At 52.7% G+C, this 27,887-nt stretch overlaps 7 protein-coding genes across 7 annotated transcripts; 4 read left to right on the plus strand and 3 right to left on the minus strand.

Moving 5' to 3' along the window:
• Positions 1-1,895: 1,895 nt before the first annotated feature.
• Positions 1,896-4,425, plus strand: BO80DRAFT_422397 (RMD1 family protein). Its single transcript, XM_025718816.1, has 4 exons — positions 1,896-2,210; positions 2,288-3,782; positions 3,832-4,017; positions 4,067-4,425. The coding sequence occupies exons 1-4, from the start codon at positions 2,160-2,162 to the stop codon at positions 4,288-4,290; spliced, it is 1,956 nt and encodes a 651-aa protein (XP_025578342.1). The 5' UTR covers positions 1,896-2,159; the 3' UTR covers positions 4,291-4,425.
• Positions 4,426-5,767: 1,342 nt separating this feature from the next.
• On the minus strand, positions 5,768-7,194 carry BO80DRAFT_452635 (putative C2H2 finger domain protein; the record flags this gene model as incomplete). Its single annotated transcript, XM_025721962.1, has 3 exons — positions 5,768-6,535; positions 6,587-6,726; positions 6,777-7,194. 3 exons carry the CDS (start codon positions 7,192-7,194, stop codon positions 5,768-5,770), a joined length of 1,326 nt encoding a protein of 441 aa, XP_025578343.1.
• A 5,998-nt stretch (positions 7,195-13,192) lies between these two features.
• Positions 13,193-14,548, plus strand: BO80DRAFT_462168 (3-demethylubiquinone-9 3-methyltransferase; the record flags this gene model as incomplete). Its single annotated transcript, XM_025722495.1, has 2 exons — positions 13,193-13,405; positions 13,451-14,548. Exon 2 carries the CDS (start codon positions 13,511-13,513, stop codon positions 14,546-14,548), a length of 1,038 nt encoding a protein of 345 aa, XP_025578344.1. The 5' UTR covers positions 13,193-13,405; positions 13,451-13,510.
• A 67-nt stretch (positions 14,549-14,615) lies between these two features.
• Positions 14,616-17,156, minus strand: BO80DRAFT_400175 (putative RING and UBP finger domain protein). The gene is made up of 2 exons (XM_025717506.1): positions 16,049-17,156; positions 14,616-15,984 (listed from the first exon to the last, which is right to left on the minus strand). The coding sequence occupies exons 1-2, from the start codon at positions 16,952-16,954 to the stop codon at positions 14,770-14,772; spliced, it is 2,121 nt and encodes a 706-aa protein (XP_025578345.1). The 5' UTR covers positions 16,955-17,156; the 3' UTR covers positions 14,616-14,769.
• Positions 17,157-17,489: 333 nt separating this feature from the next.
• On the minus strand, positions 17,490-18,549 carry BO80DRAFT_348218 (ubiquitin family protein; the record flags this gene model as incomplete). The annotated part of the gene is made up of 3 exons (XM_025715447.1): positions 17,490-18,169; positions 18,237-18,452; positions 18,528-18,549. 3 exons carry the CDS (start codon positions 18,547-18,549, stop codon positions 17,490-17,492), a joined length of 918 nt encoding a protein of 305 aa, XP_025578346.1.
• A 2,564-nt stretch (positions 18,550-21,113) lies between these two features.
• Positions 21,114-22,098, plus strand: BO80DRAFT_486265 (uncharacterized protein; the record flags this gene model as incomplete). Its single annotated transcript, XM_025723518.1, has 2 exons — positions 21,114-21,509; positions 21,562-22,098. 2 exons carry the CDS (start codon positions 21,114-21,116, stop codon positions 22,066-22,068), a joined length of 903 nt encoding a protein of 300 aa, XP_025578347.1. The 3' UTR covers positions 22,069-22,098.
• A 1,722-nt stretch (positions 22,099-23,820) lies between these two features.
• BO80DRAFT_491275 (uncharacterized protein) lies at positions 23,821-25,130 on the plus strand (the record flags this gene model as incomplete). Its single annotated transcript, XM_025723692.1, has 3 exons — positions 23,821-24,190; positions 24,249-24,754; positions 24,795-25,130. 3 exons carry the CDS (start codon positions 23,821-23,823, stop codon positions 25,017-25,019), a joined length of 1,101 nt encoding a protein of 366 aa, XP_025578348.1. The 3' UTR covers positions 25,020-25,130.
• Between the last annotated feature and the right edge of the window lie 2,757 nt (positions 25,131-27,887).

Consider the following 27,887-nt stretch of genomic DNA (forward strand, 5'->3'; position numbering starts at 1 on the left):
TTGCACTGACGTTCCTTCGCCAGTCCCTATATTTTTGTAACGAACGGTGGAGGCAAGACGGAGGAAGAACGATGTCTGGATCTCAGTCGACAGCTAGATTTCCTTGGTGTATACTCGCTAATCCCTATCTTCTCTCTGTCGCTTTTCCTTGCTTTCTTTATTTCTTCCTTGCTTTTTTCCTTTTTTTTTTTCTTCTTTCTCTTTCTTTTTTTTTTTTTTTTTTTTTTTTTTTTTTTTTCCTTTATCATTTCCTTTGTTGATTGGCATATCTGCATCTCATAACGCTTTGACAAACTGCATGCATGTAATGGGAATGGTTATATATTAGAGGCTGGACTGTCATGGAGGGCAGGAAGCAAGGAATCTGCAAGGAGTCTTCGATACCTACAGCCGCGGGGGGAGGCACATGAACTAGAAGCCAATTAGAGAGGAGGTTCGCACACCATTCCCGTTCCCTTGTCTCCGTTCCTACAGTAAGCTAGTCGCCCGGAGGGGTTAATCGGGAGGGCTCCAAGCCGTCCAAGCCGTCCAAGCCCTCAGGAATTCTGTGGTCCGACGGAGGTCATTCCCGCGCCCAGTCCGTCTGTGGCATTTCATTCTTTCCATCCACCTCCGACCCTCAGCACTGGCAGTGCAGCACAGTGCGGTCCGGACACGAACCGCCTGCCCCTCATGTGGCTTATTGCCAGGTCCTGGTCCAGCCCAATGATACCCCGCCATGACCACCGCCCGACCCAAGAAAAGAACCCGGAGAAAAAAAAAAGTTTCTCAAGACACACAGGTCACAGCATGACCATCCAGCCACCCCAGACGTTACCCGGGGAAACCATTCTGCTCCATAAGTACTAGACTCTATCATGATGACTTTTTAAAGAGACCTCCATCTACTCCGTAGTTAACCCCATCCATCCAAATCCCAAGACAGACGAACACATAGATAAAACGATAGATAGATAACTAGATAACCCCTCACAGCTCAACCCCGGTCAGATCCGACGACATGCGAAAGCCGAAACCCAGCAGTGGCCAGCAACCAATGACTTACCCCGGATCAACCTGTCTGATGGACATTCACGCTAAACTTCTTTCGGTGTAGTCCCCCACCGGCACGTGGCTGGCCGATTGGATTTGTCCCCGAACGGGACATTCATTTACTGGGTTTGTTACAGTACGGTGTATTTACCGTTTGGGGTGTGACGGATCGGTGGGCGGGTGATGTCATGGGTTGGGTCGGATACTGCTAGTGTACGGAGGAAAGTAGGATATGGGCTTGGGGATGGGTTTGGGGATGGGATGTGATTGTAAGGTGGTTTGTAGGTTGTTGGTGGGTTTTGAGGGTTATTTTTGGGATGTGTTGGTGGTGGTGTTTGGTTGGCTTGGTGTTCTTTGTTTGTTTATATATATTTGGCTTGAGGTTGGTTCGTGGGCTTGGGTACAGGGAGTGAAGTGAGTATTCTTTATTTGAGGGGTAGCGAAAGAGTGATCAGAGGGACTCAGTCTCACTTATATGCTAGTTTACAAGCATACTACTTTGAATTCTAATACATGAGTGCTGGTATTCGTCAAGAACCTCCGATAAGATTGAAGGATAACCGGTCAAGACAGTCTGGATGACTCCAAAGTGAGATAGATATGCAGCCATGTTGAAAGATTGGCAATCCTGCATTGCCATACTCCCTAGTGTATTCCACCCCTCTCACGTCTTCCTAGTTTTGTCTTCTATCACTCACTGTCACCTCAAGCAAGTGACAGCCCAATAGAGGTAAGCAGCGTCGGTACTATACTTGGGCTCCCTCGGTCCGCCGCCATGCCCAATCGGGTTTACGGCCGGGCTGGCCAGGCGGTGGGCGACAGCAGAGCTTGGGATCCTCAATTTATCAATCATGGCCCTTCTCTCCCTATCGTGCTCTTCGAATCGATAGCCTCCTTTTCAGTTTCGATGATCCAGCGATGCTGCTAGGATAACAGATCCCGGCCCATTGATCCCGATACTCTTTTCGTGGGTGAGGTGAAGGCAAGCTTTGCCTGGGTGCTCTACCGACCGGAGAGCTGGTGACGTTAATCAACTCGACCCTTGCTGTCGGCGCGGTCGCTTATCAATTCCCGTTGATCTCATCATTACTGTTTATCGGCCTGAAGAAAAGAAACAATTTCTCAATATGACGCCAGCACGAGGAAGAGGCACAAGTCAAAGGAGTCCCCATGTCCTGGTGAGTATCTGTCTCTTCACCCCCCCCCCGCAGCCCCCCAGCCTGGATAACACCCATCTAACAACATCGTCATCCAGGTGACCGACTCCCGAGACCAACAAACCACGCAACCCCGTCGTCGTCGTTCCCCCGCAACCCGCTTCATCACAGTGGACAATGTCCTCCAATATACCTCCGACGTCCCCTCCATGCAGCAGCGCGTTCCTCCCCAGGGTGTCCGCGCCCGTCCTCGATCCCGCCTCGCCTCCGCCGCGGGCGGCTTGATCGGCGCTGGCGGAGCTGGCGCCTCCGGTGGAGGAACCAGTGCAGTCAGCACAGCAGCGACAATGGGACGACTTGCAGCTCAGCCGCGTCTGCCTCCTCGAACGACGAAGGTCAGTGAGAAGCTGGTGCTTCTGCCGGAAGCGGAGGATAAATTGCACGAGGAGGAAGACGAGGAAGAGGACGAGGAGACGGTGGATGAAGAATTTGTGCAGAAGATCGCAAAGGATAAGAACTTGGATCCGGATTCGGTGAGACAGACGCTGCTGGCGCAGAAGAAACTGGACGGGGACTTTGGCGTTGATAATGATATTGCGCCTTTGTTGGCGGAGGAAGAGTTGCTAAGGAAGAGGAAGATCGCTCCGGAGAAGGCGAAGAGTTATGCGGAACGACTCCCGAAGGCGAGGCGGGCAGAGAAGCTGGCGCGCGTGACGGCGTATTGTACGGCGCAGGCGTATAAGATGAGTTCGTTGGCTTCGTTTGTTAAGGAGAGACATGGCGGAAAGACGAAGCTCTATGATGATTGTTTGTATACGGCGTACCATCTGCCGTTGCTGCCGGGGCATGACGGCTACAGGCTGAGGAGCAGTCCGGTGGTGAAGAAGCCTGGCGGCAAGTCGCTTCTTGATGAAGAGATTGAGCGGAATGAATTGCGCGATCATCATGAAGACTACATGGCGGAGGCAGAGGAGCACTCGGTGTTTGGTCGTCATGAGCATGGCTCACCGCGACAGCCTGATAATGAGATGCATCAACCGGCTGAGGAAGACCATGCCGAGTCAAACTCGAGGGAACAGCACGGCCAAGATCATGGGCATCCGGCTCCAACGGCTACGCCACCGTCGTCGCGGCTGTCGTATAATGTGGCGGAAATGTTTGTCTTCAGCTACGGAGTTGTCGTGTTCTGGAACTTTACCGAAAAACAAGAGAAGGATCTCCTGGCTGATTTGGCGTTTGCGACATCGTCCGCAACGGGCGTGCCCATTCCACTGGCTACCATGCCTCTGCAGGAGGAGGACTTTGAAACGGAGGAGTTCCATTTCGAATATTCCACCGAAATCTCACGCCCTCGCGTTTACAACGACATGATCACCCTGCGGAGCGGGGACCACATGATCAAGCTAGCCATCAGTCATGGCATTGCGCAGAGTACCAAGCTCTGCTTCTTCGAGGAAGTCATGGCCCGTCAGATGGCGGAGGCCAAGGATGTTCCCCGCCGATTGGCCATGACAGGTAACTTGGGCATGAAGCGAGACGAAGTCTTCCGGATTCTGGGCAGTCTGTTCAAGAGCCGAGTCGAAGTGAACCTCTGTAAGTCTGCTGATGCGACCACATAACTCATTCACTGACCCAACCACAGCCTCCAACATGCTCGACGTACCGAACTTCTTCTGGGAAAGTGAGCCCACCCTCTACCCGCTCTACATTGCCGTCCGCGAATACCTCGAAATCAAGCCCCGAATCCAAGTCCTGAACGAACGCTGCCGTGTCTTCCTCGACCTGGCTGAGATCCTTTCCGACTCGATAGCCGACAACAGAACCTCTCGTACGTCACCCACCCCGTCTTATTCCGAGCAAAACTGACATGACCACAGACCAAACCTGGATTATCATCGTCCTCATTATCATCTCCATCCTCGTCACTACCTCCGAAGTATTCCTCCGTTTCGGCCTCCTTTCCGCCCGCGAAGGCGGCGCCTCCACAACCATAACCACCGCCCTCGCCCGTGCTCTAGGCCATTCTCCGGCACCGGTCTGTTCCTGTCCAGCTCCTGTTGCAGGCATGGGAGGATTGAATGCTACCGGAATGCCTTTTTGATAATACCTTTACTTTCTCTATTCATACCTACCTAATACATATGTATTCATTTCGCTCATCCTTACTAACCAGCATGATCCCTCTTACTCTACGCTGTCCTCTATCTTGACAATAGCATCCAACCCAAGGCTGAACACTAGTAATCTCACACCTTGTAAATACAAACAGATCCGTATCTCCAATATCACTCACCGCAAAGCATTACCTACGGACCACTACACACATTCAATCTACCACCAGTACTCTCCCTAGATCAACTAATTTATATTACATACCCAAAATACCAAACCAACCCCAAGATACACCACAAACCAACTTCCCCCTCAAGGCATCAACACCAACCCAATACCCGCTACCTGCCTAACTTCCAAGGCACAAATAGCAGTTCAACCTACGGCAGAAACCATTTTCCCAAGGCACACCAACCAGCCCGCCTCAGGCACCCGCACAACTTACTAATCACTCTCCATCGCAGCCTAAGGCGGCAAGGCCGCACCCCGGCCCCATAAGGCACGAATGAGCTCATCGCTCATCGCTCGCGGGAAGGGAAAAGTACGGGTAGGGGTAAGTACGTCATAACACGGGTAGAACCTTGCTAGTGGGTGTTTCAGGTAGATACTAGTGTACATAGTACTCCGTAGGAGGGGATGATCTAAGATCTATTTATTCTGAGGGAGGGAGTGATTTGTAACGGATTTGCAAGGCTTACGGAGGGAGTCCGTGAGGGGTAGAGGTAGGGTAGGGGTTGGGAAAGGATCTGAAACGTGCACTGCCTACTTGCAGGGATGTTTATGTACTCTGTATATTTAGACGTACTCCATAGGTGGTAGGATGGTATGTAGTGTATGAAAAATAAGGGGGAAACGGTTGTTCTATATCATACATGACAATAACAGGTCATCTACACCTGTGAGTATAGGCCGTGATAACGAGGCACACACACAAAGGAAATAAAACAAATAGGATGGGAGGGAAACCGACCAAAACAAGGAAATTAGGTATAGAACAATGCACAGGAGAACAAATAATGGTAATAGCATAAATCAACCAAGACCCCGATTTCCCAAACCCCATTCCGACCGAGCCATGACACCTTTTCCAACACTCTATTTATGCTTCGTCCTGGTGGTCGTATCTCACATTAGACACAAAGGAACAACGAAATGGACAGCGGACAACTCAGAACTGCGCGCGCGACAAATCAGCTAGCCCGGACTCCTTCCAGCGCTGGTGACCCACACTGGGAAATGCAAAGATGACGGTATATCGAATATCCATAGATGTATGCCATGATGTAGAACATGAGATGCTGAAACAGACCAGAGTGACAAAGGAAAGAAAAAGAAATCAACAAAGGAAATATTGCTATTGCCTGACTCCATTCATGGGAGATCAGACATTATGCGAGATGGTGTAACAGAGCGAACCTCCCCACATCGGCCCTGCCGCTTTGGAGAGGTCCATCCGCTATCCATCACTAGACCGGAGTGGACCAGGCACTCTCGCCCATTTTGGGCTTCAGCTCATAGCTGTCCGGTTCCGTGCTCGTCGGCCGCCGGATGGTCGAGTTGGGGAAGTACATGTGAGGAGGCATGGACGTCGGGTAGGCGGGCCCGCTAGACTCCGGGTAGAAGTCGGTTGCAGAACCAGGGGACGGGATGCTGCCATGCGACGGAGAAGCCCACCCCAAACTGGTCATATGCGGGCTTCCACTAACGCTGTTGGGTCGGTGGTCGTTGTTGGCAGGTGGCTCAAGAGGTTGCGGGGGACCGTAGCCGGACGGATGAGAGGTCATAGAGGGACGGGGGTGTGGTGCGCTACCATAGCTGGACAACGATGGGGAAGTAGCCGTTGGAGAAGCCCGGGGACTAGCTTGCGTGAAACCGCCTCGAACGTGGGGTGGGATCGAGCCGTTCGGCATGTAGTAATCGGAGCGAGGCATGTTCAACGGAGGGAGGTCTCCGACGGGGGATATAGGGTGGTGTGCCGGAGAAGGCGTCGAGTGGACAGAGCCGTGTTCCGAGAACATATCACCAGGCAGTCTGGCTCTCTCCTTATTTTGTCTCAGATTGGCCTCGGTCTCTGCGGCAGCCTCCTCGATGGTACCCGTGTGGTGATTTTGATGGCGTGTGAGGGTGGTGCGACGAGTGAAGGTCTTCTGGCAGTTCGCATAGGGGCACTTGTAGGGACGCTTGCCGGAGTGGATTCTGCGGTGTCTCGCCAGGGAGGACGAATCGCTGAAAGGCTGCAAGGCTTTAGTAAGGATCAAGAACGGGTGGGCGCAGCCTGTGCATACCTTGCCACATCTCTCACACATATGAGGTTTCTCGCCAGTATGGACACGGGAGTGCACCGTCAGAGCCGAGCGCTGAATGAATTGCTTGCCGCAACCCGGCCAGTCACAAGCATGCGGTCTAATACCGGAGTGAATACGCTCTATATACCGTTAGACCTTCGTTCGCTGTCTTCTCATCCGGTATGCTTACCGTGTCTCGCCAGATCACTGCGCCGGGCGAATCCTTTGCCGCAAGTACCACAGTGAAAGGTCTTCGGAGGAGGATCCGGCCTCCCTTGAGGGGCGCCCGCGTTCGGTATTTGAGCACTACCCGCATACCCCCCCGGAACAAAAGGATTCTGCAGTAGGGGCAGCCCCGGAGCCGGATGTGCCTGGGGTGCATAGCGCATATCATGTGGCATGGTTGGCACTTGGCTGAGCGGACCATGAGGGGGATAGGCAAGGACAGCTTGGTCTCCAGCGTCGGTGACGCCAGGCTCCGACTTCATCTTCGGTGACGATGTGTGGTCGAGGCTGTGGTTCGGTACCAGATGCTGATGGTCAAATTGTCCGTCTGCGGCAACCATTGCGGCAGAACCTTTTCTATTCAAGATAGTTGTGATGTCCATGACCCGACCCCGCGGGGAGCTGAGGGACGGCGGTCAAGGACGGTCGAAGGATCCCACGGTAGCCCGTCTGACGCGTAGCCGCAGAAAGTCTCCACGGCGTTTGGCTGAAGGCTATTGAATGGCTGACAAGTGATGAGTTAGCTTCGCGCCACGGAAAGGCAATCGAAATGCAGACAGCGCAGTCGTGGAACCACTCGAGCAATCAGGCCACACGCGGGCGAAAACAACCAGGGGGCTCCAATCCCCGCCCCGAATAAGGTTGGAAGGCAAACAGACGTCGCCGGGAGATGATTTGACCGAGCTAAGCGACAAAGAGATTCCAAACTCACCTTGCTTTTTGCGCCAGAGGTCGCTCAAGGACTTTTGTCCTGAGAGGTGTGACGTGGGCGAGGGTGACCGGGATCCGATTTTTGTAATCAGGAATGTGAGGGCAAGGGCGAGTTGAAACCCAAACCGTGCCGCAGTCTCGATTCCGAACAGCAAATTATAGCCCAGACAATACTGCTTGGTTCTCGCCAGATGTCCAGCACTTGACTGCGAGTATTGGCGCGAAGGACAAGATTCCAATATGGGTTGAAGAAGCGGCGTTGCTTCACGAATCGGATCGTACGCGGGCGTCTGGTGGAAGTAGATTCGGGACTGGCCCAACAAAGACCAAGACACTAAAACAAACCTCCTCGGATAGCTGCAGCGAGACTTGTTCGGAAGTGGCCAAATGAAGGCGGCTCGAGGTCACTGTTGCAGATTCCACACGATCCCAGGTCGGTCGTTGAAACACGGGGGTGGTCACCGAGGTATCGCCACGACTTGCACGAGATTCGCGACGAGGCCCGAGTCGCCTAGGTAGCGTCTGCGATCGCAGGTTGTGAGCGTTCGCGCCGTCGGTTTGTTTCGGCGGGTTTTCACGGAAAAAGGCTCAGGATCTCCAGAGGAGGGGTAAACGGGCAGGACGCAAATTAATTTGGACTCGAACGGCGGCCAGATGGATCGATTCTGAACGGTGGCACCAGGACAAGGTTAGCAAATTGCGCACACGAGCGGATAAAGTGGTGGGAAGTTTCTTGTGCCCGATCTGTTCAGTGTCTGGGGGGCTTTTTTTTGCCCACTGAAACAAACGGGGACAGCCCGAAGCCGCTCAATGGATGTCATCGCGCGCAGGGTTTACCCAAGGAATGCGACAAATAGGGCGCTGGCCCACACGGCGACCTGACCTGCAGGCGCTCATCCTGATCCATTCGCAGCCAGGGCACAGCCATCATAGACTGGGGGTAGATGTTGGGGCTGACCCAACCGCGGGGGAGCTGCGGTGTTGAAAAGCGCCCAAGGAACCGAGAAAGAAGCACTTACAAGAGATCCAGAAAAATGACAGCTTCAGGTGAAACACACACAGTTGCTTTCTGTCTGGGAGTAACCAGATTGCGGTGCGCGAAAGGAGAGGATCGACGGAAGAATGAGGTGGGAGGTTCCGAAGAGTCAAACGGCAAGCAATGGAAGGGCTGTTCGACGGAGCTTCTCGGGGTTATTCTGACGGGAGAAGCAATAGAAGTACGAGGGGAAGGGAAATTCCTCGAAGGGCAGCACCGTGGCGAATGATGCAGCGGCGGCGAAGCAAATGTCCAGGAAGAGGATGGGGAAAAAAGCAAGGAGGGCAGTCGAAAAGGAAAAATCAAAGGAGACGAAGGTTTGGGGGGGAATAATGGATTTCGGCCGGTTGGGAGAGAAGCCCAAGAGACGACGAGGTGAAGGACGATGGAATCAAGGATGGGATGGGGATGGGGTACAGAGTATGGTAACCGTAATATTGACTGACTGTCCAGACGGCAGCGGGAAGAAAGAAGCAGGTGGCTGCGCGTATCTTATAGATCCAACCAGATTCACCCTCAATGCCTCACCCGTTCTCGAATAATTATTATGGAGTGCCTGTCCCCCTCCTTCGTCCTTACGCTGGCGGGCAAGGTAAGTTAAAATTAATGTTATTATAATTAGTAGTTACTCCCTTGGTGCTTAGTGCTGGCTGCTGGCGGTAAATAATAATAATAATAATCAGAATAATAATAAAAAAGATTATTCTCCCTCCTGATTACGGACGACTAGCGCCGTCCCAGACGTCTTAGTCAACGGAGGCTACCACGACTCTAAGTACCACTACAGCTTCGCACGTTTCCACCACAGGCCCCAAGTGGCTCCAGTGAACTCACTCGCCCGAAGAAGCTGGCGGCACCAGAAGGTCACCGTCAGCGCTCGGCTCCACAACGTGGCTTTCCCCGTCCCTTCCTGGCCGTGCGAGCATCGCTGCTGCTACTGTTGGTGGGTACGGCTGGATGCCGATCTGAATGATTTTTGACAATATTATTATTATTTTTCGGTTCGCGGGCCAGGCGACGCTCACAGTCGCGTCTCTGCACGATGCGGCGACTGCGAGATCCTGGAGGATGGCGGGAGCGAACAACGGTTCTGGTCGCCTTACTCCGTACCAGAAAACCTGCCTGTACGGACGAACCGCGATGACTACATCCCACGGGATATAATCTGCGCTAAGGGGGTGGTGTATAACGTAAAGGAGGACAAGGTCCCCGATCGTGCTGTTCCTGGGATGAGCCGACCAGGAATCCGTACCTACACGGGAATGGCATCGCCGAGCGGAAGCGACGTTCCTTACCCCAGGAGTTCAATCCATCTCAAGGGGCCTCTATCTGCCCCCTGGTGCGCCCCCTCGAGGGAACAGGGAGGGCACGGAGGATAAGCCGAAACCGCAGGATGGACAAAGGCAAATTAGATTGAGAGGAAAAGAAAAGAAAAGAAAGCAAAGGAAGCGAAAAGAGGAAAAGGATGGGAAAGCCAGGTGATCCGATCGGACTGGCTGCATGCTTCATGTATCGTGCGACATGCGAAACTCTCCAGTGCCGGCTCCCTATCAGGCATCAACCATTCCCCCTCGGGCGTGGCATGGCTCCCTATCGTGAACCCTCATCCAGAAAGGGAGGAAAATCCTGCAGCTTATTTTACACAAATTCGAACCAAAAGGAAAGGTGGTTCAGGAGCACTGCCCGCGCTCATTTGTTGCCAACCCTCCTGGACGAAATTTCAGGGCGAAGCGGTCGCCAATCTTGCTGATAGTCAAGAATCAGATTACCAGCATCGAACCCCAGGCGATTCGGCTCTTCGACGGAAGATGTGATTTGCCCCTTTCGGGAGAGGGTCTCAGCATGGCCTGTGATTACCGAAGAGCAACGGTGGAAAGCTAATTTCCTTCTAGAAAGTTTCGAATGATGGGGAACCGGGCGTGGCCCAGGACCTCTGGGAGGAGCTTTGAACGCACTATTACATAGTGCCTTCAGACCCGTCCCAGCCGACCACGGCTGCAGGGACAGGACGGCCTCGCCCTGTCGGATGCCCGTCTGCCTCTCACGGATCTGCATGTCACGTTGGACCACATGCTGACGGGTGCAGCACGGCGTCCAGAAGGGTGAACAGCCAACACTCACCAGTCACCACCCCTCCCAAGTCCTCCAACCTGGACTAACTCAGAAGCGCAAAAGCAGGGTTTGATGATACGGAGGGCGGTAATGGGCCGTGGAGTTCTTCTCCCGCCCGGTTCCTACAACCAGTTGCCCTAGTCCTGCGACTAGTCGCCTAGTCTTGCTAGTCTACGGACCTGACGGAGGAGGCTGCGACGAAGTGTCCACCCGTGCTGGCTCTGGGCTTCATTCAGTTCAGGGCCGCCCTCCCTTTTTTTTTTCCCTTTCCTGATGCTCTGCCAGTGTCTTCGGCTTTCATTTTCCTCTTCAGTGACCTTCTTGTTGGTCTCCCTTGCAGAGGGCGACTCCACTGCTACACACACTAACGGAGTCATACATCGTACGGGACCCGTACGGACCAGTTACATGGGCGCGCCAAGCCTGTTCGGGCTTCCGGCGACCTTCTAGAAAAAAATCGGAAGGGCAATGGAAGGCTTCTAAAGCGTCCACCCCATGTGCCATGGCGGCTGCGTCACCCACCTTTGGGCCGATGGTGGCCCTTGTCTCTCCTCCTGGCGCTCGTGTCACATCCCTGAGATGAGGATCCCACCACAGCGCAGCGGGTTTGGGCACACACGGGGCTCTGACGACTAAAAGCAAAAGCAAAACTCAGGCTGCATCCTTAGGAACCCCAGAATTGACTTTCGGGGTGGTCAGTGTCATTCTCATGATTCGATGACCCGAAGAATAGGATTGTTGCCCGTCCTCTGCATCGTCATCGTCACCCGTAATCCCTGCAGGTGTCCGTGTTGGCCGCGGATCCGTGATGAATGATTCACTCGGCCCCACGGCTGGCTTCTATCCCGGGCGTTGGTCTGGACTAGGCAGTGCGAATCATATTGTCTTGTTCCTAGACGGCCTCTCGAATGGCTTGACCTGGCCCACGTAAATTCAGGGGCGCTCGGGGCCCTGGGAAGTGTGGCTAGAGCGGAGGGTGATGACGTCCGGCCGCCTGCATAACACTCCTAAGTAATAACCGGCCGGAGACTGAAGTTACAAGAATATGCGGGCCATACGATTGGACCAACGGCCTAGACTTAATTGCGAGTGGCCTGGAAGTTTCAGTTGTGAGGACGCTCCTAGGTTGCGGGAGGCAGAATAGGGGAGAGTTCCACCGGTGGTGTGGTCTGGCCTGGTCAGGTCACTGCTGGAAGGCTGGGACTGGAGCCAACGGCCTATGGATGGCGATGGGAGCTGGGTGACCAGGCCGTCAGATTGAGGAGGATGCATCGGGCGATGGCGATGCAGTAGCAGTGCTCTAGCGCCAGATTTCGTCTCTTTCTGGAAGCTTGCCTATGCAGGACAATCACATCTGAGCCGCGAACAGCGTGCAGAGGGCTCAATGATTTAAGTTCTTGAATGCCTTTGTCTCGTCGCCACAGTCTTGTCGACCCTACTGGGGCAGTGAAATTGGTGCTGCAGAAGGCAGCGATGCAGCTGCCGTGCCACATTCTTCGTCCCGCAACGCGGATAGGGGAAGGAGTAGGATGATGAAAGGAGTTCAATAATCAGATTACCAACCACAACCACGGCCACAACTAACATTCGCGACCCAGAACACCCCATTCACAGTTCTCTCCCGACTCGGTAGAATTACTTTACTCCGACAAGCGTCACACACACCTCCCGGTCTACCACACCGCATCACCACCACCGCTTCTTTGTCCCTCACCCCAACTCAACAGGTTATGGAGTTACTCCATACCAACTATGAACTAAGTGACGCCTACTCCAGACTAGTCATAGGACAATAGTATAGTCGGAAGCCCCATTTCTCAACCGCCCCCTCACTGGACAATCCTGATCGACACCCCAAGAATCAATCCGCCGCGACTTACTCTACGCAGGCAGTGCGCATGATCTTCACCGGCATCATGAAAACGAGACCCGACCCGAGACTACCACGATCCGAAAGCAATTTAGCCCGGGGTGCTCTAGTGCACTTTAGTTCAGCCGAGAATTAAGTAGCAGACACTGGTATAGTGCATACACTATCCGGATTCCAGAATTACAGACAGGAGAAGGGAGCCATCCGGGACTCCTCCGGATCCATCGAACTACGGCACAGAAGGAATGGCGGACTCCATCCGCCCCATAACCCTGGCTACCCGGTGGTTCGTACGTCGTGGTATGGATAGGGAATGTTTCTAGAAGACACGTAGAACACTCCCTTAAGTGGGGTCAGGATGTTCACCGACGGAGTTTTATTCTGAGTTTGGATATGGTGTGGATTGACGAGGAGACGTGAGGGATTATATTGAGTGGATAGTATTACCACTGTACGTGGTGTCGTGTACCGGTACGGAGTCCTGAGAGGAATACTTCTTCGGTATGGAGTAGAGAGACCGAGAGTACCGTATGGTAACAATCACCAGGATGATTCGGAGCCTCATTGCCTCACCCCTCATCGCCTCGTAGTGATATGTATGGGGATGACAATGCACGCCACCACGCATGGCACCTGCACATCCAGAGGCGACCACCGACATACATATGCCTCGTATCTATCTCCCTTCTCCATGTTGATCTATCACATCCAGTTCCTCGCCACCACCGAGAGCAACATGTAGATCCAACAAACAAACAAACACCAGCCTTGGCATGTTTGTTTCTCCATATCCGCGGCCGCAACTTCGGCTTCAATTCTGCCAAATCCAGCTATCGCCGCTGAGGATGCGCGAGCAATCTAGCTAGTAGGTATTCCTCCCGTCACATCACTCCATCGCTAACATCCACAGAACCTCATCTCACCACTACAATCCCTCCCGCAAACCCAACCCCGAATCCAAAGCTCCAAAATGCTCCGCCCAACCCTCCGCACCCTCCCCTCCACCCTCAAATCCCTCACCACCACCCGCCTCCACTCCACAACAACAACAACAGCAACCACATCCGTCTCCCCCAATGAACTCTCCCACTTCTCCTCCCTCGCCAGCTCCTGGTGGGACCCCCAAGGTCCCTCCCGCGTCCTGCACCTCATGAACCCCGTCCGCCACGACTTCATCGCCTCATGCCTCGCCGAATCCACCCCCATAACCACCATCCCCTCTACCCCGACCGACGCCCCGAAACGCAACACCCTCCGATACCTCGACATCGGCTGCGGCGGCGGTATCTTCGCTGAATCCCTCGCGCGCACGATTCCCACCACTACAGACCCAGCATCCAGTACACCGACGCGCACGCGCGCGGCGGAAATCACGGCGCTCGATCCGAGTTCTACGCTGATTAAGATTGCGAGGGATCATGCGCGGTTAGATCCTGTCGTGGAGGGACATTTGGAGACGGGGAGGTTTAAGTATGTCAATTCGACGCTGGAGGAGTATATTCCTACCCTTACATCCACTACCACCACACCCACCTCAACTACAAACGGTAGTCAGGAGGGAGGGAAGAAATTCGACGTGGTAACCCTCTTCGAAGTCATCGAACACATTGACAACGTGCCGGGGAGCATCACACCGCAAGGCTTCCTCTCCTCATGTTTATCGATGGTCAAGCCAGGCGGATGGTTAATCGGGTCTACGATTGCGCGGACGTTTCCGTCGTGGATTGTTAATCAGGTGATTGCGGAGGCGCCGTGGCCGGTTGGGGTGGTGCCGAAGGGCACGCATGAGTGGAGTAAGTTTGTCAATCCGGGGGAGTTGCAGGCGTGGGTGCAGGAGGGGTTGATGAGGGGGGCGGATGGAGGGGCCAGGAGGGGAGGCAGTGAGGTGTTGGAGGGGATGAGTTGGAGGTGTGAGGGGGTGGTGTATTTTCCGGGGTTGGGGTGGAAGATTGTGAAGGGGTCGGAGAGTTGGGGGAATTATTTTTGGGCGGTTAGGAAGGGGGTTTAGTTTGGTGGTTGTGTTGGGTTGTATATTATTAGTGTATGATATGTGTAGGGTACGGTTGGGTTTCATTGGATTAAGTCTGTTGCATTGCTAATGGCCTGGCTATGGTATTAGAGTACACGGGTAATTGATAAAAGGGCAGCTGTACGAAGCAACTGCATCTCGCTGCTGTAATGACCGACTCGACCGGCGAGCCTGTAGTCTCCATCGAGAACCGACAAGCGTCACTTCTTCCTTCCCTTTCCTTTCTTCTTGGGCTTCTCTGGCTCAGGAACACTCACTGTCCCCTGCACCACTTCCTCGCCTTGGTCCTTCAACCGTTCTGACCCGCTGATGAAGAAGGTCAAGTCCCGGTTCTGCTCTGTCAGGTCCGCATTCGCCAGTTTTAGATTCTCCACTTCCGACTTCAACAGTTCTACCCGTTCTATCAAGTTCTCGTTCATCGTCTTTTCCTCCCGCCACTCCTTTTCCATCTTGCGCGTCATCGACTCGAACTTCTCTGCCCGTTTCTCGGCTCGAGCCTTATCTCGCTCAAGGCCGGGAATGATCTCGCGCGTCAGATCGTCATATTGCCCCTGTAGACTCCTGAGACTTGCGGTGGCTTTCTCGACCGCTTCCTGTGCCGAAGTGGCCGCCGCACTAGCCTGGGATGCTTTGTCCACGGCACGCTCGACCACCTCTTCAAAATAAGCCCGTTGGCTCTCCAACTGGCTGGTGAGGAGGTGGGTATATTCCACGCTCATGTTCTCAAGCTTTTCCCGGGGCACGGCGTCCGTCCAGTCCGGAGGGTCGAGGGCGCTGTTATCCGCTGCAGGGAGCTCCACGAGCTTGCCGTCGGTTTTGCTCTGAATGATACGATGAACGTAGGCGTCGCCAACGTAGTCCCACACGCGCTGCGTAGAAATATCCATGGCGAAGGCATGCGCCGTGTCCTTGTAATGCTCAAAGGCATGGGCTCCGTCGTAGCGCCCACAGCCGATGCTCCCGCAGATGAGGCAGACCCACAGATTCATATCGGAATGACACACGCTGCACTCGGCTGATTCGTCGTCATACAGCGCACCTTGGCTGTTCCGTCGGACGTCGTCCTGCGTGTATCGGCAGACGGGACAGCCGCTGCCCTTCCACTTCTGTAGACACGTGCAGTGAAACACATGCTGGCAGATGATGGTCAGCAAGCCGGTGGTTTCATCCATACGTTCCAGGCACACCGGACATGTTGGAAGCTCGATCAGTGCTGGTGTCGGAGGCGCCAGAGGCCTGGTCGAGAGACTAGCGGAGGGTATGGCTGATTGAGAGGTTGAAATTGGTGTCGTGCGTATAGGGCTCATCGCGGTGTGAGGAGAAAGCAGCCCGCTCTGCGAGTCATCCGACTGCGTTTCCGGCTCAACGGCTTGGATTTCAACAGTTTTCACGAAGACGACATGACACGTTTCCGGCTGTAAGCAAGGGCGCGTTAGCATCGCAGCTGTGGGTACTGCGCAACCATGCAGACGCACTTACCTCCATGCTATTGAACACTTTCCCATTCCAATCCTTCTGCCATTCTCTGGCCTTCTTTCCGCTGCGGAACTTGATCAATACCATATACCGATTCGCTCGAGCGGTCCGGATCATCCGAAAATGACTGACGTCGTTCATAGTATTCTCGCCAACAAATCCCAAGAAATCAGACGGTGACATATAAGAAGGAACAGCTAGAATGCAGAGCGTTGTGCAATCCTCATCCGGCATATACTCCTCCCCGCGCGGGGGTCTGCTACTTCCGCCCGGCTCATCGTATGGTTGTCTCGCGGCGGCCGCAGAACCCTTCAGGTACGATGGATAGTCATCCTCTACCAGGTACGGTGTTTCCTGGGTGTCCCGATATAGGTGTACAATTCCCCAGACACTCTCCGATGTGCTCTGATCCAGCGGTATGTATTGGCCTTTCGTGCGGAGACCACCGAGGATATCGGTCCCGATGCCCGTCGCGATCGGGTTTTCTTTGGGGTCTTTCCAACCTGTCCGCTTCGCAGCTGCCGCTTCCTGCTCAGACGGAACCATATCAATGCACTCGATAGACACCTTATCAAATCGGAGGTCCTTCTCGAGGTCGGATGCGCTTGTCGGCGAGCTCACGTAGGGATGAGGGGTAGTGGTATCTCGAACGTTGGCTTCAGTGTTTGTGAGACCGGTTTCGGTGGGAGGATTCGCACGGTGATGTTTTGCAACCGATTGATGGCGAGAGGATCGGTGTGTCCAGGTAGAGGGCCGCGGGCGCTTCTGGAACGGGAGTAGAGCTTCACATGCGGAGTCGAACGCCAGTGACGTGGAAGCGTGCTTGTCCACGCCTGGATAGGCGCCTTGGAGGTCAGATTGCGGGTGAGTAAATAGTTCGATCGCAATGTGGTAAAAATAAGAGGGCATCACGACTGATGCTCACATCTCCAGAGCGGTGCAGGTCGGCAACTGCTCCACTGGTTGACTGCTCATGGATTGCTACTTTCAGGTCCCGCCGCCGCCTTGGATACAGCAGTCACGTGCCAGATTTGGGGTGGCAAAGCATACTCCATAGTGACTCACATCGGAAGTCTTCGAAATGCTTCCCTATAGATCATGTATAGAGCCGGTTCTACATATAGTTGGAGCAAAATTCCGCATGTTCTGTAGTGGGTTACCTGCTGAGAACGTCGTACGGCTATATTAGCGCGTGACATACGTAGTACACGCTGGATCGACGGAGTATACGCTTGATCTACAGAGCACGAATATGGATACGAAAATCATTGAGGAATGTGGTTTATCAATTCCTAGGTAAAAGAATGTCGCAAGGCACCATAGAAGATGGTGACACTAAGGTATGCCCAATTTATCCGTAGCATGAAAACAAAAGCAACCATCCCAACGCCATGCAGGCCACTCAACCGTAGATGAGCCGTGCTAGAAAAGAACAAGGGAGTCATTAGTTTCCACCACGGAGGCGGAGGACCAGGTGGAGAGTGCTCTCCTTCTGGATGTTGTAGTCGGACAGCGTACGCCCATCCTCCAGCTGCTTGCCAGCGAAGATGAGACGCTGCTGATCCGGAGGAATACCCTCCTTATCCTGGATCTTGCTCTTGACGTTATCGATGGTATCCGAGCTCTCCACCTCCAGAGTGATCGTCTTGCCAGTGAGGGTCTTCACGAAGATCTGCATACCACCACGGAGACGAAGGACAAGATGGAGCGTGGATTCTTTCTGGATGTTGTAGTCGCTCAGGGTACGGCCATCCTCCAGCTGCTTGCCAGCGAAGATGAGACGCTGCTGGTCCGGAGGGATTCCTTCCTTGTCTTGAATCTTGTTCTTCACGTTGTCAATCGTGTCGGAAGACTCGACTTCCAATGTGATGGTCTTTCCCGTAAGAGTCTTGACGAAGATTTGCATACCACCACGAAGACGAAGGACAAGATGGAGCGTGGATTCTTTCTGGATGTTGTAGTCGCTCAGGGTGCGGCCATCTTCCAGCTGCTTACCAGCGAAGATCAGACGCTGCTGGTCGGGAGGAATACCCTCCTTATCCTGAATCTTGCTCTTCACATTGTCGATCGTGTCGGAGGACTCGACCTCAAGGGTGATGGTCTTTCCGGTGAGGGTCTTGACGACTGCAGCACGTTAGGATACCGTCTATGTAAGTGGCCAATGAGTGGCAAATAAGGTTATACGACTTACAAATCTGCATTCCACCACGCAGACGGAGAACCAGGTGCAGGGTGGATTCCTTCTGGATGTTGTAGTCACTCAGCGTGCGACCATCCTCCAGCTGCTTGCCCGCGAAGATGAGGCGCTGCTGGTCCGGGGGGATGCCCTCCTTGTCCTGGATCTTGGACTTGACGTTATCGATAGTGTCGCTGGACTCGACCTCAAGGGTGATGGTCTTGCCGGTCACTAGACAAGAGTGGAAGGTTAGGACATGCACAGATGATGACTGGACTGGAGGCGTGGCTAGCTAGGAGTACTCACGGGTCTTCACGAAGATCTGCATCGTGACGATAAACTCAGTGGATTCGCAGTGAGGTCTAGGAGGATGATGTTGAAGGGGTGGAGAGAGAAACGCCGATGAAGGTGCGTAAGGGAGGGATGGAGGATAGAAGGAGACAGGCAGTGAGAGGAAGGAAGAGAAGACTTAAGTAGTCAGGAGAGGAGAGATGAGGGGAGGAGGCGGAGGCGAAGCGCCTTAGTCAGAGTCGGTCAGTGATAACGTGATGCAAGGGAAGGCTAATGGGAAGAGTCACAAGAATAGGGAAACGAGCAGCAGGGACCTTTGCCCGGGCGGGTGTTAGCCTGTCAGACCAAGTACCTCTCGGGCGACGTTTCTGGCACAGCCTGGGGGATTCCCTTGCCCTCCGGCCATTCACCGGATCCCGCCTGCCTGGCGTCATTTGGTTCTCCAATCCGCTTCACGGCCGAAGCGCTGGAGGGAATCTACTAGAAGGGTTTGGTTCGGTGACTCCTGACTAGTTGATCTGTTGGACTGGGAGTTCTCTACAGGATACATTTCGCCCGCAACAATAGTTAAGGATGGCAACCCCGGCTATCGTTCAAACAAAGGCAGCCTGGTCACTTCTGTAGCCTTGGGAGGAGTCAAAGGAAGATGCCGGGGGCCTGGTATCAGTCCGGGGGACCCTAGGACCGGCCAGGTCGACTCCGTCCGTACCCGCCACTGACGCCACCAGTCGGTATCTCAGCCCGGCCCAATCCTGACCCCATCCGTGTTTCCTAATATAGTATCCGTTGGAACTCCCGATGCTGACTTTTTTCCCTCGTCAATTCTCCGTGCTATCTATTGCATCGGGGACTGAACAGCGATGACCCGGGGGGGATGCGACAGCTGGCGTCGCGGCGGGAGCAGCGATGATGACGTGTGAGTTGGGGGACTCCTTATCGGGTTGGGGAAGGTACTTATCTCGACGGAGCGAACTCGGGAAGTGGCCTTAGGCTGCCCCTTAGCGGCAGGAGAGGGGTCAGGTGATCGTCGCACCCGGAATGCCCCGCTTTGGGTTGGGGGTTGATCCTCCTTCTGGTCCGGGTCGATGACTGCATGCATTCCAGGCACGCAGTCTCTCCTGGCTCATCGTTTGCATCATCACTGTCATTATTACTCATGCACTATGCAGCATGCAGTTAATTGTTGTCCTTCATCACATAGTACAGCCCTTGGCCATGTCATCTAGCGTAGGCGGGACACCTCATTCTGGTCTATTGAATTAAGCGCCAGTAGAAGGTTTATCTAATACGACTACGGAGTAGTGTTCCGCTTTTTGGGACATGATAAGTACCCGAAAGATGCGAGCCTACTCCGTACTCCGTCGACCGTTGTTGGTGGATGGTTGGGTTACAAAATGTCTCATATATATTTTGTACCATGGCCAGGCCTGATAAACCATGATAAATCATGGACTAGAAAGGGAACAGAGATAGACACAATCCTTTTGGTCAACTCTCAGTCAACAGATAGCTAGAGCCGATCCCCGGCTTCTTCTCAGCCAGTCGGTGCATGCAACTAGGCCGTTGCTGGGTCGGATCGTGATTCCCCACTGAACCGATGGACATGATCTGTGAATCGTGGCCTTTGACCCATGTCTCACTGTACAAACTCTATGAGAGCTTATGCCTGGCCAACGAAACCATTGGGTTGCTGGGGAGGGGCAGCGGTGCCAAGCCTTATTCATAGACGCTGGATCTACCCCAGAGATCGGTATCCACATCCTACGCAAGTCGTCTTATCTCTCCGTACACAAGTATATGGTATTTCAAACATGCCACTTGCATGCGTACAACCCGTAGATATGGCATTGATTATGCTTAGGTTTCCGTTCTCCAACATACCAGGGTGAGCGACATCAATCTCGGACCTGACAGGAAAAGCAGCCACAACAGACAGCCACCGAGCCATCCAGAAGAATGAGCAATCCAGTTACCAGGTCACTCTCAATAACTTTGAGCCAGTCAAGCACCCGGCCAGGAGCGAATAGCAGCACTCAGATCGTGCATCAGATTCCCGAAGAAGCGTGGGCAGCCAAGTACAAGCCAACGTAGCTCATGAGTCGGCATCCTCGTGCCTCAGGCTTTGTATGGTTGATGCATTAACTGTAGACCTTCTCCTTTGGTCCCGATGCCTGGATTGAAAACGGATCCATCCGATGCCGCCGATTTGCCAATAATTCCAAGTGACACTTGACATTCACTACCATCATGACTTGATCACTCAATCAAGGCTGGCATTCAATCCGACCAGCATATTTTGTCAAGGGCGATTCTCTTTTCTATTGAGCACCCGTGGTTTTTTCGGTAGTATCCCCCGATAAGGTGCATATTTCCCTGCCAGAGGATCCTGACATCCTGTCTTATCCTATTATCAGGTCCTATCCGAAAAGTCCTCAAGTCTGCAGAGGGTAGTTTCAGGGCCCTCCATCATTATTTCTCTTTCCCTTCAGTCGAATCTTTGTCCTGGTCTTCATCTCCATCGAGCACCCCGATATCCGGCTGAGGATAAGCTCACTTGATAACCAATCGCCTTTGTCAAGCCACACTGATCTACTGCCCACAATGTATGAGTGTGACACCTGTCCTCGTTATTTTAAGAGCTTGTTTGCCTGTCGTCGGCACATGGATGACAACGACCACTGGGCTGTGTTTGAATGCGAGACTTGTGATGAAGAGTTCAACTGTGAAGAGGAGGCCGATTTGCACATGAGCCGCTACAAACACTACGCACCTAAGATTCCCTGCGACACTTGTGATAGAAAATTCCATACCCAACGCTCAGCTGATCAGCACATGGACGCGCTGGGACATTGGGTTCCTCCATGGCCATGTGAAACTTGCAACCTGATGTTCTTCTCAGAAAGTACTGCAGAAAAGCACATGCGGGAGAAGAATCATTACAGATACTACTGCCGTCCTTGTGATCGACGATTCCAGAACGAGAACAACCTCAAGATGGTAAGTCTTCTTCCGCCGACGTCCCCTTATTGACTGACATTTCCGTCTGTAGCATCTAAACTCGAAGATCCACCGCGGCCAGGACATCGTCTGTCCGTTCTGCAAGACTGGTTTCGCTACGGCCACCGGCGTTACCCACCACCTCGAGAGGGGTTCTTGCCCTCATGCTCCATCGCTAAACCGCGAAGCTATCTACAAGTTTATCCGCAGCCGTGACACGCAGGGCATCCTTACGAAGAAAATGCTCGAATGGCATGAAGATGACAACGGGAAATACACGGCCACGAGCCGTGCATTCAACGGCAAGTCTTGGGAATGCTACATCTGCCACCGGAAGTTCAACACCAGTGCCGCGCTCAGTCAACATCTGAACTCAACCGTTCATAAGCAGAAATTATACCATTGCCCGAACATGACAGGACGATGTGGGAAGGAATTTGTTACTCTAGCCGCTCTGTTCAACCACCTGGAGAGTGAGTCCTGCGGCTTTACGAGGTTCGAAAAGGTACAGCTGCAGGCTCAGAATCTGTTCGATCGCAACAAAATGATTGCATTCTAGAACAATTAGGGGCTTTACTGATACCTTTACGAAAACAAGTACAACAAATGTTCAAGATGTAGTTAGGCTTAAATGAAATGACATGATATTTATTCTTCTTAAATATTCAAAACCTTGTGCACATCTACTTGTAGCCAGTTCCATTAGCCTGAAACGTAATGGAAAAGGCAGTACACTCCCAAGTCCTTTTCCGCGGAACATCCCTAAGTAGACATTTCTTCCTACGCCAATACAGTTACCGGTCATATGGCCGTAAAACAAAAATATCGAACGGAGCACTTCGGATATCTCAAGGAACTCACCCGCAAAATCTTCTTGAACGGGATATTTCCTTTCATCAAATGCAAGATTCCAATACTGACCCAGACGATATAAGGACCCAGCATCCCGCAACCTCTGATCAACATTGCAGCATCACAGCCCCGGAGACCCATCTAGAGATGGCTACATCTCACCCCAGTTGAGATAGGACTATCCTAACCCCTATATATATGCAAAAGCTCGCTGTCCAACGAATCCGACTACCAATCACCTGCAACCACCCGCCATCGCAGGTCATATCAGAACGACCATCCACGCGTCCCAGCGGGAAGAAGTCATCGGGATAACAGACCAATCGCAAAACCACAGAACGCGCTGTAAAACGGAAGAATATAGATGACCATGATTATCATGAAGCCAACATCAGCCATGTTATCTCTACCCCTGCATGGCGGGTGGGTTGTGGCTGCTGTAGCGTTTTTACTTTTTCCTCTCACTGATATACCAGTTGATGGATCTTATTGAGAATGAGTGGAACGCACTTGTTCTGCTGATACTCTCTACCTTCGTGTCTGAACGTCTGTGGCTGTGGTGGATTGCTTGGGCTGTAATGGCTTGTGTCATGTGGTTCCGTATGAACGGTACTTGATCCATTTACACGTTGTGGGGCTTTCTCTTCTTCTGAATGATAACTAGAGTCTTGCATATTATGTCCTGCCTGCTGTACCATTCTCGGTATTGGCAGATGGGTCAAAAGCTTGGACAAGCAATGATTTCTTTTGGAAAACAAAGACTGACGACTCCTGTGGCTGCAAAATCATGGAGGTATATCTGATGTAGCGAGCGCTGCACAGATCCAGCAAGAAGCGCATTATTCTCAGAGCTGTTTTTTCGTGATTAAGGCCGCGACTAATGATCGGAGGGATTGGAATGGAGGATCGGTTAGGCAGGTTAATGGTCGCTTAGCAGGAACAATCGAGAACAACGTATATGAAAAGCACTATAAAGACTAGTAGAGAACCCCGCACAGATCCTGTGTAGTTAAAGTATCAACGGGCCCCCTAAGGGGCTTTCTATACGTTTAGTAAAGGGCGCGCGTGTGTAAGCCATCTTTAGAGCTTCAAGCATCAGCAGCGAGCCTTAGGCAGTAATCATATCCCAAGCGGTGAGAGTTCTGCATTTATCTACATAGGCGGTCTGGTATGCAAGTGACCTTGGGAGTCAACTGTTGGCGGTCCACAGTATGTGTTCCACATAAGATTCGTGATGCTTCCCAACTCAATCCAATGAGGCGTTGTACAGATGTACTTATATCATGCAGAGCTAACCATTGAGATCCTCTAAATGTGTCAAACATGAAGCGTAAGGCCGATTTCACGGGGTCTGAACGAGGAAGGGAAATCAAGCCATCCCGGGTCTCATTATCTCCAATTCCCTTGAAACAGGAATATCTCTTACAGCTAGAGGCCGAACTTGATCAATTCGTCCAGGATGACTCAGCCTATCGGTACACAGGAGCTTCAGACAGCATTACCACCTCACGCTCTTACGTCAGTATCGACCAGATCTCGCTCCTCTAGCCCAAGGGAACCAAGCGAGGCGACATACCGTGCACAAACGTTCTTCCGTGCAGGAATACATGTCGACGTCAACGTTCCTCGACAAGTACAGAGCAATGTCGACCTTGCTCTGGAAGCGCCTCCAGCGACCTTAGCCACGATCAACCATTTAGCAACCAAGCTTCAACGCGAGTCTCTGGAATTGACCGCAGCGCAAGCCGGAGAAACCGAGTGGACGGTCCTACTGCATGAGATACTGAAAGAGCTGAAGTCCACAGATGTTATAGTCGCTAGAAACAGGGGTACACTCTCTAAGACAGAAATGATCCAGGTTAGGTGAGCTGACCAAGAATACTCTAGATTGGCGACCTGATCTCAAACCTGAAGTCCATCAACCGTCGATGTCTATCCCGCAAAAGCGACTGCGCGACAACCTGGGAGACAAAGTATCAGAGTATCCCCGCATAACTGCGGGTCCAAAAGCGCCACTTCCTTCCGCACAGTCGAGTGATTCATCACTATTGGATAAGCCTCAGACGACGGAACCTACATCTGCGGGCCAGTTAGCTACAGCCCCATTCTCATTGAAGGACCCTCGTCCCGACATCTCAGCAGGGCTCTCAGACCAGGCACTTGCACTTGCATTGCGCTCTGTTCATGGCGATAGTGCCAAGTTCTATTTGCATGACCTTCAGGAGACTGGCTCACTCATCAGTGACCCTGGGGAGGCTCCATTAGGCTTACGGTTCCCATTTCTCCTCGTCGAGACCAAATCGGGTGCCACCGGTGGTAACCTTTACCAAGCTCAGAACCAGGCCGCAGTGGGCGGTGCCTCGGCAATCAACATCCTGAAGGGAATCTTCCCGGTAAGGGAGGAACCGTCGCTCAATATGAATGGTCCGAAAGCTACGCTGCTTGTCTTTTCTGCTGCCACGGAAGGGCCCCATATGTGAGTTATGGGCGCACTTCTGGGATGTGAACGAGCACAGTTACTGCATGGCTAATGTTGGCGTATGGCGGACAACACATATGGACGGCGCATTCGATTTCGTCTCCAAGATCTCGAGGGTCCTCAACTGGGGCACCGGAAGGTTCAAAGACGCAATAGTCGAAAGGCTCGCCCTTCTATAACCTGGTATGGGCCGTATCACTGTGGAAGATTCCGACGGTGCGATCCTTTGGATCCTTGATATATACAGGTGTTGAGCCTGCGTGTCTAGCTCTCATAACAATAACCTCAGTACCACCATTCACTTCAACTGTTCAACAAGCTCTTGAGCATTGAAACAATTAAGCAAAACAAAGTAAGATCAATCCATACCTACTCCACTCTCCACCAACGAAGCCAAGCGTAGCGTCCGTCCCAATTAGAGGAAGTAGGGGTTCCTGGTCTCCAAATACCACGCCAGGAAATGATATCCTGCCCTGGGCCCACCCGCACACCACCTCTCAGCATAGATACTCGTACTACACAGTACCCTGTATGTATCACATCCCCGTTCGCAACCACTTCCATTCAATGTTTAATTCAATCTCTTCCTTCAGACCAAGACCGGTGTGTCTGTAGAGTGCATTTAGGAATTCTTACTGGACTCTGAAACCGGACCTGGTCAACCTAATCATACCATTCTGTAGTGTTTTGTGTCACGAGAGGTACAATTGAGGAAGGTGGGGGGGGGGGACTCACGGCTGAGGTGGGTGGGGTGATATTGTATGGAGTATCGGGAGTAAGGTTGATTGATTAGTGTTCAGCATGCTGATATCAAAATTAATCTGTTACTCTCTTTCCCCCTTACTTGGAGATTGATGGGGGATAGGGATAGATCCGGCTGGGTAGAGTGTTGTGGGATGCATTCTCTTAGGCTGGGTGGATCTGACGATAAAGGAAATTAGTCTTTTCTTTGTGCAGGGATTTTGGTGCGATAGGTGGTGGGTGAGATTGTTTTCGTCTTCAGAGGATGATGTGAATGACTATTAGTTGGATCTCAGTTAGATACTGGTCTAATAGATTGCACATGGCAATTTCTGTAGTGGTCTCCAGGTGATGCCAAGTCTGCTTTAGTCTGCATAGTATGCCCACAGTGGGGAGAGATACTGTGAGAATTCACGATATAATCAATCGTTTGGGATATTTGAGTCTGTGCTGGAATTCCAAGACACGTTATCAATGTAGATTGAGATGGACTTGGTTCATAGCATGAAATGCTCCTACATTGGTAGTCCCTTGATGTTGAATGTCTCGATTCGGGATTTGATTCTATTCTTCGGGATTGATGAGGATATATCAAGGAATGCTCACTTTCCCTATTCGGTTGGTCTTCACGGTATAAATCAATCGATTATAGGTCAAACCAAGGAACAAAAATCATGGTCTCCATAGATATAAACTAGATGCAGCGCGGCACCTTCATAACCTTAACAGGCAATATTATCGATAAGCCAGTCGCCACTGGCGCCGGCTCTAGGCGAGGTAGATCTGAAACGATCCACGATGTGGCTCGAATGCAGAATTCCCGAGGCGTCTAGTTTAGCTGCACCCGGCGAAACAATCCAGCGAATAGTTGACACCGGCGTGTAGTTCGTCGCCAACTGTTGCTGCCGCATGGCACTCTTGTCATGCACACTGGACCCATCATCGGGATGATGTCTCACCCTTGTGCGTGCTCGTGACCAGATGGCTTTCGTCCTGAGGGTGCTGTCTAGGGTTAGTATCAGACCATACTATGCAGTAAACCGAAGCGCCACCCTGGTGACTAATCCAGGTACCTCTACGTTACTCGGTACCTTGGAGGTACTATATTATGGCAGTGGTATAGGGCTACTAGATTAGTGTCTGATGCAATTGGCCGAGACAAAGCCTACCTTATTCCGCTGACAATCCCTCGGAGACCCTCGTCTAGACCACTGTTGGTGGCTGACAATGGAATTGCTCTAGCCTCCTTCTTACCCGAGGAGGAGATTGCAGTGTACATGCGACTATCTATCGTAAGATGGAGGCTATGGATGCCGGACGGATAGTATCGACGACCGTCAAGCCTACCAGACGGATATTACCCGGACTGCCGTGGCTGGTCCACCAAAGGCCAGCCTGACGGTGCGACGTCGGGACGAACAGAGTTCCCTGACATGCGGGCTGATGTCATGGCTCGTGGGATAACCCAACTAGTTCGGTACGTGGGATGTATACTGATCACACGCGGGCGGGTTCCATCTGATTTGGGTGCCGGCAGATGAACTGTATGCCTGATAGCTCAAGTGAAGAGATTGTCAATGCTCAGCTGAAGGGCAGAGCGCTGGTCCGGGCCATCCAGCCATTTGTCTGGCCTGATTGTGCGGTGACTGCCAGCCGTGCCTGATCCCAAGTCACAGTCACTGGCAGGACAGTGTACTATGTACATCGCCAAAGTTGATGGCCGCAGACGACCGACCCACTCCGAGATGGATTTCTTCGAGAAGCAGCGTTGAGTTTGCCGTTGCAGGGAGGAGGCCAGCCTGATAGGTTACTCCGATGAAAGCCCAAGAACTTCCTGATCGGGAGCAGTGGATCGACCGGCGGAAGACAGACGGCGAGAATCGGCCGGAACAGGGATGGCGCTGAGACAGGGGGAACCAGCGTGCTGGCCCTCTTTATCTCGATTGTGGGCAGGCAGGCAGCCCCGGGAAGATTGACTGTTCGTAGTTAGTACGGAGGACTCCGTACTGTGTAGAAGTTGGAAATTACCGATTACATCGTACGAGCAGTGACACTACGGAGTATCATTCAGATGAGTGTCAACTGGCAAAGAATGCCATCCGCAACGGCGAACAGAGGGAAAGCCCACCGTGCGCCGAAGTGTCTGGAAGGCGGCCCAAGCTTAGTTTGGGTCTCTTGGCAAAGACCCCGCCAACGTCAGCGGCGCTCATGATTGGCAGCACTACCGCCCCAGAATGATGTCACCGGCAACAAGCCCCAGCCTCTGATAGGCTCAGCCCCCCAGCCAGACCCGAAAAGACCTCCTC

The sequence above is a fragment of the Aspergillus ibericus genome (genome assembly GCF_003184845.1).
Source record: "Aspergillus ibericus CBS 121593 unplaced genomic scaffold BO80scaffold_7, whole genome shotgun sequence".
Lineage (NCBI taxonomy): Eukaryota > Fungi > Ascomycota > Eurotiomycetes > Eurotiales > Aspergillaceae > Aspergillus > Aspergillus ibericus.

What these genes read in the sequence shown, in the direction of transcription:
- BO80DRAFT_422397 (XM_025718816.1), top strand. Translation starts at nt 2,160, where the DNA reads ATGACGCCAGCACGAGGAAGAGGCACAAGTCAAAGGAGTCCCCATGTC. An exon ending in CCGAGTCGAAGTGAACCTCT is followed by an intron (nt 3,783 to 3,831) that starts GTAAGTCTGCTG and finishes ACCCAACCACAG; the next exon opens with CCTCCAACATGCTCGACGTA. An exon ending in AGCCGACAACAGAACCTCTC is followed by an intron (nt 4,018 to 4,066) that starts GTACGTCACCCA and finishes ACATGACCACAG; the next exon opens with ACCAAACCTGGATTATCATC.
- BO80DRAFT_400175 (XM_025717506.1), bottom strand. Translation starts at nt 16,954, where the DNA reads ATGCCCTCTTATTTTTACCACATTGCGATCGAACTATTTACTCACCCG. An exon ending in AAGTGTTCAATAGCATGGAG is followed by an intron (nt 15,985 to 16,048) that starts GTAAGTGCGTCT and finishes CCTTGCTTACAG; the next exon opens with CCGGAAACGTGTCATGTCGT.